At 45.3% G+C, this 20,148-nt stretch overlaps 1 protein-coding gene across 1 annotated transcript; it reads right to left on the reverse strand.

The window, feature by feature from the left end:
* Positions 1–136: 136 nt before the first annotated feature.
* DOLPP1 (dolichyldiphosphatase 1) lies at positions 137–15,448 on the reverse strand. Its single transcript, XM_075835223.1, has 8 exons — positions 15,271–15,448; positions 9,904–10,004; positions 9,734–9,818; positions 8,422–8,521; positions 7,336–7,434; positions 7,130–7,258; positions 5,167–5,256; positions 137–4,357 (listed from the first exon to the last, which is right to left on the reverse strand). Exons 1-8 carry the CDS (start codon positions 15,344–15,346, stop codon positions 4,321–4,323), a joined length of 717 nt encoding a protein of 238 aa, XP_075691338.1. The 5' UTR covers positions 15,347–15,448; the 3' UTR covers positions 137–4,320.
* Positions 15,449–20,148: the final 4,700 nt, after the last annotated feature.

Genomic DNA, 20,148 nt, shown 5'->3' on the forward strand with positions numbered 1-20,148 from the left:
CGGGTAACTGTACCCTACAGAAATTCTAAATTTCTTCCTATGGCACCACGGGATGAGCGGACACGTAAAATAACACTTTTATAGAGAATCTGTGTTCTGTGACGCTCAGAATAAAAATGAAAAAACACAAGTTGCAGAACATTGCATAAGTTTTATTTTAAAATAAAAATAAGTCATGTTTCAATTCATCGGACTCACATAAGAACAAAACAAACGAGAGTGACAAGTTGGAAGCAGGAGTCACTGGTCGGTCACCATGACATGGGGGCAGCGTATCACCAAGGCAATCTGTGCTCTTAGGCTGTACCATGCAGCTAAAGCATTAGATTGGTGCCCCCATCTCATGTTAAAAGGGGTTGTCCAGGATTGGAAAAAGGTATTTTGTCTATAGGCTGTATTTTGTATTGCAGCTCAGCTCCATTCAAATGAATGGGGATGAGCTGCAATACCAGACACAGCCAAACTACAATGGTGGCGCTGTTTCTGGGGAAAAAAAAGGACCCTTTTTTGAATCCTGGACAATCCTTTTAATTACCAGATGAACCCAAATGTGCACATTGTGGGGGTGAACTGTGAGCCTCCCATGCAGTCCTCATGTAATGTAGAAAAGCGGAAAGTTACTCCCCTGTATCGATCCACACAGCACGTCTACAATGATAGAAAACGGCAGATGTCTGGATCGGCCTGCCATAAGCCCTTTCTAGATGGACAGAATATTCTACTGTACCTGACATGTATACGGATAGTAATGCTGTGCTCTAAAGACACTTTCTCACTTAAAAACAGATTTGTGACAATTCACATAAAAAAAAATCAAAAAAAAAATCAAATAAAAAAATCGCTGTGACATCCTTTGGTTGGAATAACGGAGAACAGTGCATGCTGCCATTCACAGGAACAGGTGGGTACTCCTCATGGACATTACATATTTATTGGTATAATCTGCAAGAACCTTCAACATTCTTCAAGGTACATCCCATGCAAAACTGATACTGTGTTATGCCTAGAGAAGGGGCGGAGCATGACACAGGAAATCAAAGAACCCCTCTCATGCCCCATGTATGTCCCCAATCATACTTTGGATATGTTTCACTGGTCAATAAAAGGGGTATCCTATTGTTTTTGGTCGGTCTCTTGCTCATGGAAAAATGGATCCAGTTGTTGCTAATGTTTGTTCATTGCCGCACGTGTACTCTCAGGAGGATTAAATCTATGGTTTTAGATACTAAATAATGCAATTTTTAGAACGCATACCACCCTTGTCCATGGGACGTATCTGGTATTAAAACTTGCCCCTCTCCAAGAGAATGGTGCTGAACTGCAATACCAGACCCAGCCCCTGGACGAGGGTGGTGCCATTTCCAGAAGGCTTCAGCCATGTTTTCTAGTGTCACAAAAGCCCTTTATCGCTACTTGTATGGGAGTCACATTCCCTAGTGCCTTCAACACTACTCCCAGGATTGAGGCAAGGCTGAAGCAGGTTCGCATAAGGCATGTCACCTGCAGGGGGCAGTCATCAGACAGCTCTGTTAAAGATCACTGGTGCCCCTCAGAAAAAAACTGATTGCAGAATGTCTCATAACTGGCAGCCCACCAAAAAGCCATAATTGACATGGAACTACAAAGTTTAGACTTATTGCAGAGAGGAGTGATAAGTGGTGCCATATTGTCTGACAGCTGCTTATCTCCTGGAGAACAAGTAATTGGAATGTTGAAATTGATCCTTTTTTCCTCCCAGACGTCTGCCCCATATGCATTAGATTGTCACCCTATCCTGCCGAAAAGTGTGGGTTCAGCGGACCTTTATCAAAGGTGTATGGCCGGTTTAAAGGGGTTTTCTGACCTGTAACTAAGGTCTAAGCCGCTATATAAGTGACTAAAAATAACAATGTAATATACTTACCACTTAAATTCTACACCATTCCCCTGCTACAAGTATTGCATAGTTGACATTGGACCACGATGACCTCACTTTGTACGGTACATCACCGCTGCGGCCAATGGTCGCCCGTCACGTGTCTATGTCATACACGGCAGAGTTTTCAGTAAGTATATTACATATTGTTATTGATAGTCACAGCAGCTTGGCCCCCATTATTAGAGGTAGGATACCTCTTTAAGAACGCGAGTGGTAGAAGTCCATGATACACTGCCAGATGACCGATCAGGGGTTAGAAATCACCATTTAAAAGTGGAAAAGAACATTTGATCAATTCAGGCAGAAGAGACCATTAGATTTGTCATGAAGACGTAACAGCGCTCTGTAATGTAGATAAGTGAAACTCCACCTTTGTAGCCACTTTACTAGCAATTGCTTTATGAGGAACCTCCAATTCCTCCACCAGGCTTTAGACTAGAATAAGTGAAATTATTAACCTAGTACTCTCTTAAAAGGGGTTGCCAAGTTTAAAAAAAATAAAAAAAAGAATGGACACAGCGCCACTCTTGTGCATGGGCAGTGTCTGGTATTACAACTCTTTATTCAAGTGAACAGGGCTGAGCTGCAGACACGGCGAACGGACAAGGGTGGCGATGTATCTGGTGGAAAAACTAGACTATTTCTAATCGTAGACAACTTTAAATAGGGCTGGGCAATTAATCAAAACAAGACTGGAATTTAGCGCAAACAGACCGTCCTTTTGCGTGTTTCGTTAGTTTTTTTTCCCAGTACGGTTATGTCCTCAGGGTGGAGATACAGTTGAATCCAGCGGTGGAGCAGACAGGCGTGATGCAATAAAGGGGCTTTTGCCTGTCTGCGCCGAGCCACACACTGCACAGCCCGGAGGAGACTTGCCGAGGAATCTCCTCCAATCATTGTGGGAACAGGGTTAGGTGAGTTTCTTTTATTAGGCATTATACTGTGGTCGGAAGCAATATAGGGGCATTATACTACAGGCTGTCAGTGCATGCTGGGAGTTGTAGTTTCACAACAGCTGGGTAGCCACAATGCTCTAACTTAAGTCCAGCTCCTGACTGCTGCAAACAGTGGCCCAGTTCTACAGACAGGGCACAGAGAGCAGATGAAAAAATTGGAGATCCCTATTGCTGCCCTGTGCTTAAAGGGTAACTTTTATTTTTAAAGCTTAAACTTGTGATATGTCAGAACTTTTGAGCAGTGGAGGGTCTAAGCACTGGTACCCCACCGATCGCTAAAACAAAGCGTCAGAAGTGCTTGTGCTGCTTAGTTTCTGATCAGCTTTTCTCGGATAGCCGAGCGAGCCGTGTACGGGCTCAATAGAAAGTCTATGAGACCGTACATTACTCCAAGGAGAGCCGATCAGAAACAAAAGCGGCACAGCGTTCACCCCAGCGCTTTAGATCGGTGGAGTTCTGAGTGCTCGGACGCCCACCAATCAGAACTGCTGACATGTCACAAGTTTTTTGAAAGTTTAGTTACCCTTTAAAAAGCAAATTTTCCTAATAGTGGTTTCAAAGATGTAGCTTCACTTTACTACAGTATATTCAATGTAAGGTGAACCACATGGGAGGCTACAGAGTGAACAGCTCCTCGGTTACCGCAGAAATCACCCTCTCCACAAAGTTTAACAAGTAACAGATTAAGAAGGACATAATCCCGCTTTCACAAAAACAAAAAAAATCACTAGTGTTAAAAGGGTTATTTGTAGTCCTTAATCGAAAACCTTGTTCAAAGTGCAACAGGAATTGCTTTAAGCCCTCCAGCCGTCAATCAATAGGCACCTTGGGGAGCGTAGCTGAAGCCCGGAGTGGGGGAGGCAGTATTATTAAATCGGCAACCAAGCTTAAAGTCTGCTGAAGCACAAAGGGTTAAGTGCCTCACTGTCCGTCATCTACGGGGCGTAAAAGTCAGTCCAAAAGCCCCTCCCATCCCCCACAAAAGCAAGATCGTGTGTGAGTTGCCGACGTTCACAGCGTTTTCCACCCTATACTTATTAGTTTCAATTTATGTTTTTAAAAATATATATAAATAAATAAAAGGTGGATTTTCATGCAATAAAAAGGGTCGTTTTTTGCTAGAATAATGGATATCGTTTGATCATCTCCTGAAAAGGAGGGGGGGAACCTTAGCTCTTGCAAATTTCCATCAATCCATTGGACAGCGTGCATGGAGAGCGTTGGTCGGCCCCAGTCCTGACATGCAGAGGGCGGCCGCTGGCCAGACCGGCATTGTAAACCAAGTAAAGGCCTCTCTTTCTCGCTTACGTTTTTTTTGGTCCGTCAGTTTTAAATGTTCTTCAGTGCGCCAGGGGCTGTCCTGGCTTCAGTTCCTTTTGGACTGCCAGAATATTATGGATCCTTCCACCGTCATACCCCAACCCTGTCAGTTTGTTGGTCTGAGATTCACTGCAGCTTTGTGCCGAGTTTGCGTTGTCTGCTCCTGGAGAAGTCAAAAAAAATATATATAAAACTGCAAGTGCGTGAAATGTATACAGAATAGAACTATGCAAGTTACTGACTTGTGCACTGATTAATCTCTTAGGCCCTGTTCACACAGTTTTTTGATGCGTAAACCGTGCCAGAAAACAGCCGAAAACGCCTCCCATTACTTCATGCCCTTTAGGCGTTTCCATCAATGGGAGGCAGAGAAAGCGGTTTTCACTGCGTTTTTTTGCCCGAGGTGCTCAAAAAAACGCAGCAAATAGTGCTGGCAGGTCAAAATCTGCCTCAAATTCCTGAAGTATAGTTAAAACGATGAAATTCTGACCACTCAGGGGAGCTTAGGCCGTAGCGGTGTGTACAGTCCTGTGCACACAGATGATGTGCATTTCTTTCAACGAGCCCAGACTGCAAATGTGGACCGTATAATGACATGTTTTTTTTGTATTTTCTTTATGCAGTCCAGGCTCTGGACAATGCACGGACCATGAAAACAACGGTCATGTGCATTGGCCCATAGGAAAGCATGCATGCTATACTATCTGCAATTGTGGGTACTATATGGCCGCATAACACTTTACTGAAGACGGGGTTCCCAGTTATCAGACATTTAATCCTGACTGATTCTTCAATAGGATTACTGACAGGCACATTCCCACATCTGCAGTCCTGAGAACCTCTAGAATCCCCTGCATACAAACACACCATCATCATCTGAAGACTGTACAACCGTGGTCTCCCACCTGTGGCTCCCCAGCTCTTGTGAAACTACAACTCCCAGCATGTCCTGACAACTGCAGACATATTTACCTGGCTTCCGATCGAGTGACTGTGTATTCAAACCATAGGATGTTGGGGATTAGACTGGTGTCCCGGATAAGAAAAAATTCTGAGATTGGCCTGTAGAGAAGAACAGACCGTGTGAAGAGGAGGTAGAGGCAACATGGTCAATTTCTGCAATCGTTCATTTTTTTACGTAAATTATAATAAAACTTGTTGGGCCGTGGTGGCACTACCTCCTTTTGTTAAGCCACGCCCTCTTCCGCAAAAGTGCCAAGGGCGGCATAAAGTGGCTAAAAGTCTAAATATTTCACCGCAAATGACACTTTTGTTACATTTTTACACCAGAAAACTGTAGTAGAAAGGTTGATAAATCCCCCCCCCCCCCTCACCGTAGTTTTCTATGTCCCCAAGAGAATGAGGTCCTGTGTCCCCTCCTGCAGTGGAGAGATGACATTACACATCGTTACTCTCCATAGTGAAAGGGAGACCATGATACAGCTGAGAATGCACTCACTGTTTCCATATCTCTCAGAGACTACACTGCAGGAGTCCTCAACTGACGTACCGCGGTCCAGACCGAAGACGCCAGTTGTCCGGACCGGTGGCATCGCTAGCAATAGGCATCTGGGGCAGAAGACCGGATTTTTGGCCCGGTGCACTGGGCGACTGCCACATTCAATTGTATCTACATCCTCAGGACACAGATACAATTGAATACTAAGGCAGAGCAGGGAGCTGTCAGCTCACTGCTCCACCATTTACCAGGTTACAGGCGATGTTAGGCCTGCAGGCTATAAGACACTGGGACAGGATCCCTGTGCAGGCCGAGGCGATGACATAACCGCATCGCACCGGCCTACGCAAGGGTCCAGTCTCTGCATCCAATATGCTGCAGACCTAACGTGGCCGAGGAGGGCTGAAGAACCGCTAAGTTCATCATAGGAACAAGGTTATGTAAATACAAGTTTGTTTTATTCGTTTGGGGGGCACTATCTACAAGGGGCATTGTCTGGTACCATCAACAGCGGGCACTGTAGCACTATCTACAAGGGGCAGATAAGTCTTGGATTTCTGCCACAGATCCTGATCCTGTTGGTGCTCAGCTCGGACCGTCACCTGATGGAAGACCTAGGTAAATAAGCCTTCACTAAAAATACATGAGCACCCCAGCTATAATAGATAGTAAGCATGAGGGTTATAGGACAATGTCACGTGGATGCAGTCATATATTCATCTCTGAAATGTCAGTCCGGTAGACCGGAAGTAGAAGAATAACCGGAGATCATTCTGCTATTGCAAGATTTATATATGACGACAGCGCGATAATCCAGAATAATCTCATAATACGGGATTAACAAATACAATCCCTGTATCTGTTGTCTTGGTAGTGGCAGGTTATTAAAAGATATCTGCTAATGCAAGCACCAAAGAAAATTGCTAAAACTCATAGAAAAACCTTAGGTTTAAATGGGTATGTATATTTTTGCAACCATTATTTTTCTTTATTGCTCCATTGCCTCTAAAATTAAAGAAAAAAAAATCGTTTTGTGTATCCAGCTTTTCTGCAGACCTATGTGCCTCCATGATTACAGACTACCAATAAACCCTGAGTAGTCACATCCTGCCGTCATGCGTTACTACTCTTCCACAGGCTGTAGGTCAGTAATAAGAGTGACATGTACATAGAAGGTTTGCAATTTAGACCTTGACTGTGGCAAGATGAACGCGTCGGCTAGACCCCAGTCCAGGCCTTGTTCACACAACAGGTTTCCTCTTCAGTATGTGGTCCGTTTTAAAAACAGACCGCACACTGATCCATACAAGTCAATGGGGCTATTCACACATTAGTTTTTGAACAGAACCGTGAGTGAGCATGACACAGATTCAAAAGAAAATTGAAGAGAATCCTTGTGCCATACTCAGCCCCGAACAAGGCAGAACAGAGTCGCTCTGTTTTTCCAGGAAAGTTATTTTATTGAGGACAACTTACCAGGATGCAATTCTAGGGAACAACGGAGTTAAGATCTCCTGGGTGATCGCAAACCAAGCTACAGCCAACATGCTTCCTGCCACAGCTCCGTAAGTGACCTGGCTCCAGCTGTGATACATTAGATACACTCTGCAGGAAAACCAGAGACCGTTACACAAGGAACACTCAATACTTCTATAGAACAGTGCGAAAGGTAAAGTGCATACCGACTGTACGAGACTAGACAGGCCGCTGTTAGGAGACAGAGCGACAGTACGTGGCGCCAGAGCAAGTCCAAGAACCGAGCGTTGTTTGTCTGGTGCATCCTGAAACACAAAAAAACACAAGATGAAGTCCGACCAGAATAAAGACAACTTAAAGGGCAAGTACGACCTGACTGCAGAGAGAGAAAAACCCATCCACTGTACGACTACCAACACACGGAGAACCAATAACCAGCTTCTTTCATATTAAGAGACCCTCTTGTGACGGGTCCTTTTCTTAGTCATATGGCCGACATCGTAGCTCCTACAGGGGGGTTGTCAGGAGCCAAACCTGCCTATTTAGGATACAGCTCTAGGAATGAAGAGTGACGTCTCTTGTAAGAACTGTAAACGGAGATTCAGCCACTAATTTAACCCCTTATCTTTTGTACGGGTATCCATGATGCAGAGGGAGCCACATATATTAGATCTCCTTTTCCGAATAACTGCATAGGCTTCATTGTTCACATTAAGTATGTGAGGACTACACCTTCTTCAGTACTGAAATAAGAGTGTTTGAGTAGGTTACCCAGAATCCTACATAATATAATTGAGCAAGTCAAAGAATATCTAGATCAGTGGTCTCCAACCTGTGGCTCTCCAGCTGTTCTGTCATGATGGGAGTTGTAGTTTCACAACAGCTTGAGAGCCACAGAATGGAGATGCCCGATCTAGTGAACAAGCAAATTATTCTTATAGGTCGGGGATTAGGAAACGTCAATGGCTCAAAACCACACTATGTGAAAGGGGAAATCGGAATTCCCCATTGTTTAACATGCGGCCAGACAAGAGGTCTGCAATCTTGGGGCAATTCCTAAAACCAGTCCTTCTCTTACCCCACTTCAAGGAGACTCAGGGTGGGGACAGGCAAAGCCTTTCAATAGCCAAGATCTGTCTATGCCAAGCATCCTGGAGCAGGCGGAGATCAGCTATTGAAAAAGTCGTCATCCATAGAACCACCTATTTCTGTGGAGTCCTGGTTGGGGAAAGATTTCACTAGACAAGCGCGGCACAACCTGCCAGAGCCAATAAATATCCCTCGTATCTCACCTTAAGTATAGGAAAAGGAATGAATACACAGAGAAGAACCACATGAACTGCGAATGACTTGACGGCAACCCATACTCTGTGGTGACTGTTGTGTGTGTCCCTGTGAAAAGAAGAAGACAGTTCAGACACGTCCACCCTAATCCACAGCGGCTCACATCACCTGTTCCTCAGCCGGGGAGCATGATGGCCCCAGCTATGTGACTGCAGCAAAGTTGTGGTAAAACTACAATCCCATAGTGTGCTCCACCAGATCTTACATAACATGCAACTCAATGGGGCAGATTTATTAAAGGGGTTGTCCAGGTTGGGGGCTGGTTTTTATACTGATGACCAATCCACAGGACACGTTACCAGTATATGATCAGTGGGGGACCGACACCCAGAACCAGTTGTTCCGGGCGCCGGAATCTATGCAGGAGTTGGTGCCAGGAGCAGAAGGCTCTGTATACTGTACAGCGGCCGTGCTGCAGAAGGCTCTGTATACTGTACAGCGGCCGTGCTGCAGAAGGCTCTGTATACTGTACAGCGGCCGTGCTGCAGCTCTGCTCCTATTCGAGTGAATACTGGCATGGTGGCTATGCCGTGTACAGAGTTTTCTGCTTCCGGCACCAACTCTCGCATAACTTCCAGCGCCAGCCGGAACAGATAATCGGTGCGGGGTCCGGGTGTCAGACCCCCACTGATCAAATACTGATGACCCATCAGTATGAAAAACAGTCCCCAACCTGGAGAAGCATTTCATACGCCAGTCTTAATAACCAATTTGCATGAGTAACACGCGACACATTTATCAAGAGGTGAACGCCTGTTAATAAACGTGTTGCATCTTTCGGTTGGCTGCGCTTATCTCATCGCTACTCTTCTTTTCTCCCCACTCGACTCCCTCTTCACGGCTCATTCAAGGTCCTGACGCCAAACACTTTCAGGGCCTTATATGCGACGCAGCACTGATGACATCAAGTGCTTATTTATTAGGCCTACAGCATGAAGAGGGAGCCAGAGGGGACCTGGTGGGGAGAAGCGGAGGGGGGAGTAGTTAGATGGGGGGGAAAGGTAGGAGCTTTGCATGGGCCTCTACCTTGCTACACCCCACAGACTTAAAAATTATAATAAATGTGTTGTTCCGGCAATGTAGCGCAACTGTGGCGTGCACCAAACTCTGCAACTTTTTTTTTTTACACCAGAATACTAGCGTTAACCGTTTGGTATATTTTCCCCAATGTATTTCTATGGGCTGCAATAAAGATAGGATCGGCTCTAGTCAAAGAGCGATAAACCGTGAGTAGCGGTCACATGACCCGCGCTGGCTTACCTTCACATGGACGTGGCTCCCTCACAATGTTCTTAATCACCCAGTTTACACCTTCATTCATTACCAAACCCCCCAGGAAGGAAATCTGGAAAAGGGAAAACACAATGAGAGACCATGACCCGGAATCTAATACCCTGATATTACAGCGGCGCCGGGATTCAGACTCTTACCGTGTGAAGTTCTCTCTTGAATATGATAAGAGTCCCAAAACTGATGAGAATGACGACTGGTCCCAGGCTGAGATAGGCCAACAGCTGCCCGTAGACGTCTCCTAAATGAAGAGGAGCAAAAACTAAGCCAACGATACAGCGGGGGGGCTGTCTATAGGGAAGACGACATCTGGATTTCTCCAATAAAGGTGAGGTGGTGATATAAATGGGGCGCTGCCGCCATGAGACAATCCCTTTCCATATTCCCTATTCGGACATATGCACCTATAGAGGGGGTTTCCATCACTCCCACCTTAGAGGACTCGGTGCGACCATGTATAACCAGAGATAGTCAGGGATTCCAGCAGCCAGACCTGTAGCGTCTGCACATCGAAAACAGGTTGTCCTGCCGGAACACCCCCTATATGAGTCTTCTCAGCCAATCGGAGACATTAAAGGGATTTTGACATAATCATTATCACCTATCCACAAAATAGGTGATAAATATCTGATCGGTGGGGGTCCGACTGCCGGGACCCCCAACGATCACGAGAACAGGCTTATCTTGCCATTCCTGGGAGCCCCATATGAACGGAGTGGTAGTGCGCATGCTCGACCACCGCTCCATTCATTTCTATGGGGTTCCCAGGAACAGCAAGATAAACCCATTCTCGTGATCGGAGGGGGTCCTGGCAGTCGGACCCCCACCGATCATCTATTTATCACATATCCTATGCTAAAACTCCTTTAAGATGCCATACATGGCACCCTGTATACTTTTTAGAAATACTCCCTGCTTGAACCAGGTCAAGGGGACAGATGCACCCACTACCATAGGGGCATGCTCTAATTTAAAGGGCTCTGTCCTAATCTGTCCCATTATATGACCTGTGTTTTCTGGGTGTTTATTTTCAATGGGTGTTGGAAGTCTTCTCGATCCTAGCTGGTAAAAGCAAAGAACGACTGGGGGGCACTTTGCTATCAGCTCAAGAAACAGGTAACCTGTCCTTCAGCCCACTACAGTATTCAGCAGGAACGAGCGCCCCCTTCAGGCTGGATATATTCCAGACTTGTAAAGAACAGATCAGGTTAAATTCACAGCGTCATATGAAAGTGACTTATTTAGTTGCAGCGTAGAGGAACAACCCTATGAATAATTGAGTCCGTCAGTTTTGCTGAGCCATTAAAAGCCACATGAAATATTCAGGAAAACCACAGAGAAGAAGAATCCAGATGAGAGAAATGTGGTCAAAAACAGTCTGCGGAGAAAGAGGTCAGATCGGGGGGTGAAAGAATCACAATAAACCCCCTGAAGAAGGAAAGAGAATCCAGCAAGTTGTATTATATCCCATCCAATCCTTGGTGTCCCTCACAGATCAGCATCGCAATAGGTACCTGGCAGGTGCTTATCTCCTCCCCTATTGAAGTAAATAGCCCCTTTGGTCAAGTGTTAATATTTTTCTTTTTAAATCACTTCTGAATGGCTTTTTTTTTATTTATTTTTTTAAAGAGTCTTAAATTCTAGACCGCGATGCTCTGCGGTGAGTCCTGCAGTCAAACTCCTATTAATGGTGGATCTGATCGGCCTTAAAAAAAAGGTGAGGGTCCATTCCTACCGCATGGTTTAGATCATTATGTAACCCATACACCTTCAAATGGAGACACATTGGTCTGAATAGGAGCTGCATGCACAAAACGGTAGGATGCTTTTCATCAAAAACTTTTTGCAACGTTACTTCGTCTGTTATTTTGGATGCATTAAAGCAATCTATAATGGTCGCAAAAGTCTACACACCTATGAGATAATTCCTGGTAGCGGGACTCCGTACTCAGACAGCTGGCCTGCAGTTATTGCAGTGCAGGGCACCACTTAAGACTATAGGGGGTGGTAGAAGGAGCCAAGAGTTCCATATGGGGAAACTGATATTTAACAATTAAAAAACAAGTATAGCCAATGATGAATATTCATATAGTGAGTGGATCTGCGTTGCAATACCAGACACAACCAATGAGCAAAAGTGGCGCTGTTTCTCAGAAAAAAATTAAATCAAACCTTACTTTCTCACCTCAGACAACCCCTTTAATGTGCGATTTTACTGCACATGTGGACGTCCCCTTGTATTTATTGTTGACGCTTTTTTCTATTTAAAGGGGATTGTTCTTTACAGCCACACAGCCCAAAAGGAAAAGTGACCCAGGCAGCTGACTGATAAGACGTGACTCAGTTACAAGTCTCTTTCCTGCTTGTACTACAAGATAGCCGAGAACAAAAGAAGACACAGAACTTGAGGACTTGTCATCAACCAGATCTCGTCCTTCTCGTCGATAAGCGGCCGATGCAGCAAGTGCCGCTCAACAAGAAATTGTTGATCGGCGCTCGTTTGCTCCTGTCACACGGAGCTATGGATGGGGATGAGGGGTCGTCACTCCGATCGCTCATCCCCATACATTATCATCATGTCGGCAGCGCGTCTCCGTGTTTACACACCAAGATGTGCTGCCGACAACAATATTTGACTTTTTTTTATAATGATACAACCAGATGATGATTGGGCGTTTGCTCGTTCATCTACTGATCGTTCCCCTGTTTACACAGGGAAATTATCGGCAATGAGCGTTATATGAACACTCATCTGCCCGATAATCACCCAGTGTAAAACCCCCTTTACAGTCACAGCTGCCGGGTTATTTGCCGCACAGACAGAAGATAGATTTGCATTGCAAATGTCAGTGCTTTAGGACAAGCTCTTCAGCCTCAGAACACTTCGATCTCTGCCGCAGGGAGTAAAATAGCACTTTCAGATCGTCTGGATTAAAAATCTTCTACCGTTTTGCGTATACAGCTCCTATGCAGACCTATGTGTCTCCATAGTTACAGACTACAAAAGGAACCCTGTATGTAGTTAGATCCTGCATTCATGTTTAGGCTGGGTTCACACGAGCATGTTACGTCCGTAATGGACGGAACGTATTTCGGCCGGAAGTCCCGGACCGAACACAGTGCAGGGAGCCGGGCTCCTAGCATCATAGTTATGTACGACGCTAGGAGTCCCTGCCTCTCTGCAGGACAACTGTCCCGTACTGTAATCATGTTACGGATGTAACATGGTCGTGTGAACCCAGCCTTACCCTTTCCCATCCGCCTCCTCTTCTACAGGACTACAGAATCAGACTACACAGGGTTTGTTTGTAGTCTGTAACCTTGGAGACGCATAGGTCTTTTTAGCGGTTGTATACGCAAAACTGTAGGTAATTTTTAATCAAGACTATGTGTCATTTCCTTTATTGTTTAATTAAGATGCACTGGAGAGACAGAAGATATGGGTTGGAAAAGTGGATGTGCCCTTTAAGCAGAAACAGCAATAGATACCCATGGATCCCAAGACTTATAAGGAACATATAGGTTTTATAGCCTCATTGAAAGAATGACCTCTTTAGATTAGGGTACCCCAAAGTGTCTGTCAGGGGTCAGAGCAAAGAGCACCCCCGCAGGATCAGAGAGGGATCACATAATTAATTCCTCCTTAAGAAACCCCCTCCCACTTTTCACGTAATCCAGTTGGCGTTGAGAATGCATATACAAGCCACATCCGATGACGTCGTGATTTTGTCACATGGATGTCACGGTGCCCAATATGTTTCAGACAAGTAGAAAACCAATTAGTAAAAACACCTTTAACGTCTACTGTAGATACCAGACAGTCCCTGACAGATAGGATGGATTTTTTTTTACCCATCCAATCCCGCAGTATTCCCTGGTGATAAGCGGTGTAAGGTCCCCAGCATCTTCTGATCGCTCCCTCTACTGTGCGCATTGGGTCAAGACAAACACGCTGCTTATTGGAGCAGCTGAGGTAAAAGGTGAATGACCAACTTATGGTTGAGAACACGCGGCGCGGCGGACAAAACCACATGCGGTGTCGAATGGGCACACGATTTTGCTTGTAATACCCCAGTTTTATTAGCTAAATTGTGTGGCCATTTGTGACCCATGTGGGCGTTGTTTTTGGCCGGCGCACCATGCGTTCTCACCCTTAGGCATAGGACACTGAACACCCTGTCAGGACCCACGCACACGACCGTAACAATCATCCGGAATTACGGACCCGTTCTCTTCTATTGTCCACAGACACCTTACCGTATATTTGCGTCGCGGAAAATAGGACACGTTCTATCTTTTGCTTTTTACGGACCGTGCTCCCATACTTTGTAGGAGAGTAATGCGGTTAGGCTGTCCGCGGCCGTGCCCACTATCACGGCCAGTAATTATGGGCACGGCCGTGTGAATGAGGCCTAACACCATCTGCACCCAGTTAAAGAGACCCGGTCACCTCTCCGAACATGTCCGCTTTAGTAAATAACCGTATTTCCCATAAAACAACAATGCAGGAGCATCTTTTCTTAGAACTCTACGTTGTGCCGTTCCTCTGAAACGCCTCTTGGAAATTTATGAATAAATTAACAAATGGGTGTTACCAGCTGGGGGGGTCCCTACACGTCTAACGGCGTCAAATCAGTGCAGACAGTTCCAAACTATGTAGGGACACGCCCCTTTGGCGACAGGAATGGTAACACCCAGTTCTCTATTTATTCATACAAGGCCAAATCCTAAGAAAACGTGTTCCAGAATTTCATGGGGAATACAATTATTTATTAAAACAGACATGTCGGGAGAGGGGACAGTCCTCTTTAACCCCACCACCCTTGATTTGCAGATCAGGGGTCTTATAGGTAGCGCGCGGGCCAATATGGAAAACCTGCGCCATGTCTCCCGGAGTACTTACGGACAATCAGGGGATCATGTGACTGCAAAGAAGTAGTCACGTGTGAGATCTTCCGAACTTCCAAATAAGCAAAAGGACTCAAAGAGAAACCGCCATCTTTTGGATGTCCCTCCCCATTATGCGACATACTTAAGTAAATTGACGCCTTTATTTTTTACATTGTGTTGTTATATAAATGTATATAATGTGCGAGACACCATTTTTAACGTATGCCATATAATGCAATGGGTAATACGAAATTTCGAGGAAAAGTCATGAACGGCGAAAAATGCGCCAATTCATACAAGGAACACATCAACAAATGTCCCCCACCACGTAAACCTATACAACAGGCAGGTAATATACACTGAGCACTTAGAAACTGCAGAACATCGTCGTCTCCATGACAAGCAAAGTTCACACACCAGGTACATGCAAGGAAGTGCGCCGCGCATGCGTACCAGCCCGTCACACCGTTTGGCATCAGACTCAGACACATTGCGCATGCGTACAACCCAGACAGTCCCGTAAAGGGATCACAATATCGCCATTAAATCTTTCTTCAAACCAATCTCAATCAGCCGTCGGCGAGCGAAGGCGTCAAAACTGAAAGAAGGTAATTTACCTGCAGGGTATTCAACGTGAGTAAGGGAAACTGGGCGCCATTGAGCTGAGAGCGAGCACTGTTCTACAGCCGCCATCTTACCCGGATACCGGGCGTTTGGAAACGGTAGTGGCTGGTTCCCATCCTCTACAAGGACCTTGATGACGTTGCGGTCACATGACCGAGATTTCAGAGTACCACGTGATCGCTCAGTAGAGAAGCTGCGGGCAGTGAGCGGGAAATTCTAATGCAAAAGAAACCTGCGCGTCGTGTGTGAGGGGAGAGCGCTGAGCGGGTAATGTGACCCCGAACCGCATTATCTGACAGAAATTATATTAAAAACGAATAAAAAAAATCGAAAATAATATATTTTTCTTTGAACTTTTACTTCAGTCCTTCAATACCGAATATGACACGATGACGTCTTGTCCATAATGTCGGATTGGCCACAGCAGTCATGTGACATGATGTCATTATGGACGACACATCATCGTACCAGACCAAAGCAGATATTCAAAGGAATGTATAATAGAAAGTTTTTTTTTTGTTATGAGGAAGGATTTCTTGTCTGTGGAAAGCCCCTTTAAGGGCAGGGTACTATGGCAACATATCCTATCGGTGTCACATAAAGTTGCATGTGTACCAACAATATAGGATTTTGTCAGTGTCAGTGACCTTGTGCATTGTTTAGGAAGAGATTCCTAAATCGGAGTTATAGCGCCTCCTGATATGATGTCATTTTTTTTTCCCTATAGGGAAACATTGAGGTTGGGCGATGTAAACGTCTTGTTACCTAAAATCGCCATGGAGATCTGTCCTTCGAAAGAGCATGTAATAGAGACGCTTTCTAGTGCCTCCCCACAGTATAGTACCCTTATAGTGCCTCCTACATGCAGTATAATGCCCACTACACAGTAAAATGCCCCATAGTGGCCCCTACACAATATAAGGCTCTTATAGTGCCTCCTACATGCAGTATCATGCCCACCACACAGTAAAATGCCCCATAGTGGCCCCTACACAGTATAAGGCTCTTATAGTGCCTCCTACATGCAGTATCATGCCCACCACACAGTAAAATGCCCCATAGTGGCCCCTACACAGTATAAGGCTCTTATAGTGCCTCCTACATGCAGTATCATGCCCACCACACAGTAAAATGCCCCATAGTGGCCCCTACACAGTATAAGGCTCTTATAGTGCCTCCTACATGCAGTATCATGCCCACCACACAGTAAAATGCCCCATAGTGGCCCCTACACAGTATAAGGCTCTTATTGTGCCTCCTACATGCAGTATAATGCCCACCACACAGTAAAATGCCCCATAGTGGCCCCTACACAATATAAGGCTCTTATAGTGCCTCCTACATGCAGTATAATGCCATGTAGTGCCCATCACAGTATAATGCCCACATAGCTGCACCTACACCGTATAATGCCCCATAGTGCCGCCCACGCCGTATAATATCCCCATAGTGTCCCCCGCATGGCTTAATGCCCCCAAAGTCAACCCACCACAGTATAATGCCCCCATTATAATGCCCTCAATAGTGCCTAGTAACGAAAAAATGTATAAACACTCACCTAGCCTAGACCACACAACGATTGGAGGAGATCCCTTTTTCAGGCCTCCGGTCTGTGCAGTGTGTGATTTGGCGCAGACAGGCGCGATGACGTCACTGATTCCGGAGGACGCAAATACAGTTAAAACCGAAACATGTCACCGGCCGCCCAGGACAGCAGGACACCGCCCTGGATCTGGGAGGCTTGGTAGGTATGTCTCAATGCGGCCTGATCAGACACGTAATTACTACATGATCCACGGCAGAAATCAGACGCATTTCAGCCCACAGATGCGCTGCAGGTGTGCAACAAATCCACGAGGATTAAGGCCCCATGCACACGATCGTGCCCGTAATTACGACCCATATTTACGGGGAGGACAGCCGGACGTTTTTACGAGCTGTACTCCCATTATAAAGTATGGGAGCGCGGTCCGTAAAATAAAAAAATAGGACTTGTACTATTTTTTTCGTCAGGTTTTTACGCCATGGACACCCTCCCGTAAATATACGGGAAGGTGTCTGTCGGCCATAGAAACATATCAGCCCGTAATTACGGTCCATAATCGCGGACGATTTTACCGTCGTGTGCGTGGGGCCTAACTCTGTTGGAATTCAATGGGGCAAATCCTCGACTTTTCCCTGCGGAAATGTAAGTTAAGCAGTGTCGTATTGACAACCATTTTGAAAATGCCCCATTAGGGCATATGGACATCACTGGGGGAGAAATCTCAGTAACCCATCTGTATGAGCCAGGGGAGACAGCTTCTCTCTCTGGAGGCCCTGGTTCGTCCATGTATTACAGAACAAGGTGTGAACAGCGCCATTCTCAGAACTGGAGGGATGCGTGCACATCAGGTTTAGCCTCCATTTCTTAGCGCACATTACTGGCTTAACATGTACCTGCAAATAGGGGCCAAAGCTCCACTTTTCTACTAAAGAACTCCAAAACCCAACGGGTCAAATAATAAAATTCTGCCTTCTTGCAACCACCACTAGGGGGACCTCACTGCCTATGGATTTATTCAGCACAGATTGAACCCAATAAATTTATGTGAAATAAACTGCTGTACTCCCTCTAGTGGCAGATATAGGCAATCAGAATCTTATTCATTTCCACAGAGTACCAGTCCGACGTTCTAGATGAATGCACAAAACGCACGTACGCATGGCCTATGAATTTCAATATTAAAAAAGATTCACCCAGAATTCCCTTTGCAGATCTCAGGGAAACTGATGGCGCACGTTGCCTCTTATATTTTGTATAGGAATATTGCAGTGTACAAACCTCCATAGTGGTGGATCCAGGACCATTTCCAACATGGATGACAAGTCCCTGCTGCAGCCGTCACCTGTTTACTTGAAACCACGGCGATGACGAAAAGATGCGGCAGGCGACGTCACAGAACTTAACAGTAAGTTATTTGTTTTTAACATGAAGCGTTTGGTCCCTATTTGAAATTTTTCTGTATAGGGACAACGGGAGCCTGTGGATGACACATGCACCAAATGTGGCCCATAAACTGATGTGGACCACGGCAGCCGTGACAGTGCGACATTTGAAGTATATACATTATATTATATGTAGGAATATACAGAGTATGGCCAGATTCACATGGAATGGGTCAGTTTTGCGTCTGCAAATAACGCACCTTTTTTTTTTATGTGTTGCGGTTCCGTGTGGCATCAGTTTTTCATGTCAGTGTTGGTGCACATTTTATTTTTTTTTATCTGCATTACTCTAGCAACTGGTGCGTGAATCACAGACAGCACACAGATGACGTCCGGGTGCTGTCCGTGATTTTCACGCACCCATAGATTTCACTGGGCGACGTGATCCGCAAAACGGACCAGAAGAGAGCGTGCAGAGCAACGGACACACGCTGCGTGAAAAACAACGCATGTCTTAATATCCCACATTGAATTGCATGGGTCCGCGTGCAAGGTTCGTGTGAAATCAGTCCTTAATGTATATGCAAGATTTTCATGCCACTGTCAAGTAACAAATATATCAATATAAAACACAAGGGGGGGGGGGAGTAACTTGCAGGTCAAGCTTTGAAACTGCAGCTGTGGTGTGACAAAAGTCTCTGTCTAGCCCCCCACCTATAGCGAAAATAAAGCACATTACAGGGGAAGCCGCAGGCCATGCTGCATTCACAAATATGGCCAGCAGATGGCACAATAGTGACAAAGTAAAACACAATTTTCATTCATACATTTCCAGAAAGTATTAACCGCTTTTGCAAATACACTCTATATTGTATGAAATAATGAATTGCTGGTAGACAAAATAAAAAAAGAGACATGGTCTAAGCTTATAGAAAATTCTTACTAAAAGGGGAAAAAAGGCTGCAGCATGCACGGGGGGGGGGGGGGGGGTAGACGGGACTCCTTTATTTAACCAGTTACAATGCAACATTTTAGGATGGTTGACATGACTAAGTGATGGGTAAAAAAAAAAAGTAATTTTCTCTACGGTTTATTAATTGAATTCTGTAGCATTTGTTTTCTTTGTATCTCGTGAACGGAGGTGCTGTCTTTTCTCCTATTATTGGTCTATGTGGCTTTTAAAGCTTATAGTAGTTTCTCCTTCCATGTATAGTGAGCTCCATAGGAGATAAAGGCAGGCGTGTGCCCCTATTATTACCTGTATGTTTCTATGGAAAGAGGAGATCTGTGCACGGATATTAATGTACTTTTGGTTCTTTTGTCTGCATTACAGATTGATGGAAGAATAGAAAGCTTCATGCAGTCAGCCATGAGGAGACGAGACAGCAGCACGGGAACAAGTGTCCACTGGACAAAAGGGACATGAGCACACACCAGGATAACCAGAACATCTCCAGGAGGTAGGAATGTGTACTTTGGACATCGAAATTGCTTGTCCTAAAATTATTTTGTAGGGGATTTTAGAGAACAGTTCAAACTAAATCTAAACTAGGAACTAAATCCACAAGGTGGGAACCCCTTTTTAGATGAATCTTTACAAAACTGTCGTTAGGCATCTAGACTTCGCATCCTAATCATAGTGCGATCACAGAGCCATACTTGACCTGTCAGGAGAAAAGCTGCAAGGGGGGGGGGGAAATCACGTTTTAGGGCATCAGTACAGACATGACAACCTGAGAGGAGAGATTGTAGGGCAATTGCCTGTGGCCTAGAGAGCCTGCGAGGTAAGATCAGCTGCAAATAAAAGGTCCAGACCTATCAGAAATTGCCATATCCTAGCAATAAACCTTCAGTACCCCCCTTAAACAATGCGTTATTTAGCTTTAGCCAAGTGTCCCATATGCCATGTTTTGACCCCTTGATTCAGAATAAACTCTGCCCTC

This window comes from Rhinoderma darwinii, chromosome 8 (genome assembly GCF_050947455.1).
Source record: "Rhinoderma darwinii isolate aRhiDar2 chromosome 8, aRhiDar2.hap1, whole genome shotgun sequence".
In the NCBI taxonomy this organism is placed as follows: Eukaryota; Metazoa; Chordata; class Amphibia; order Anura; family Rhinodermatidae; genus Rhinoderma; species Rhinoderma darwinii.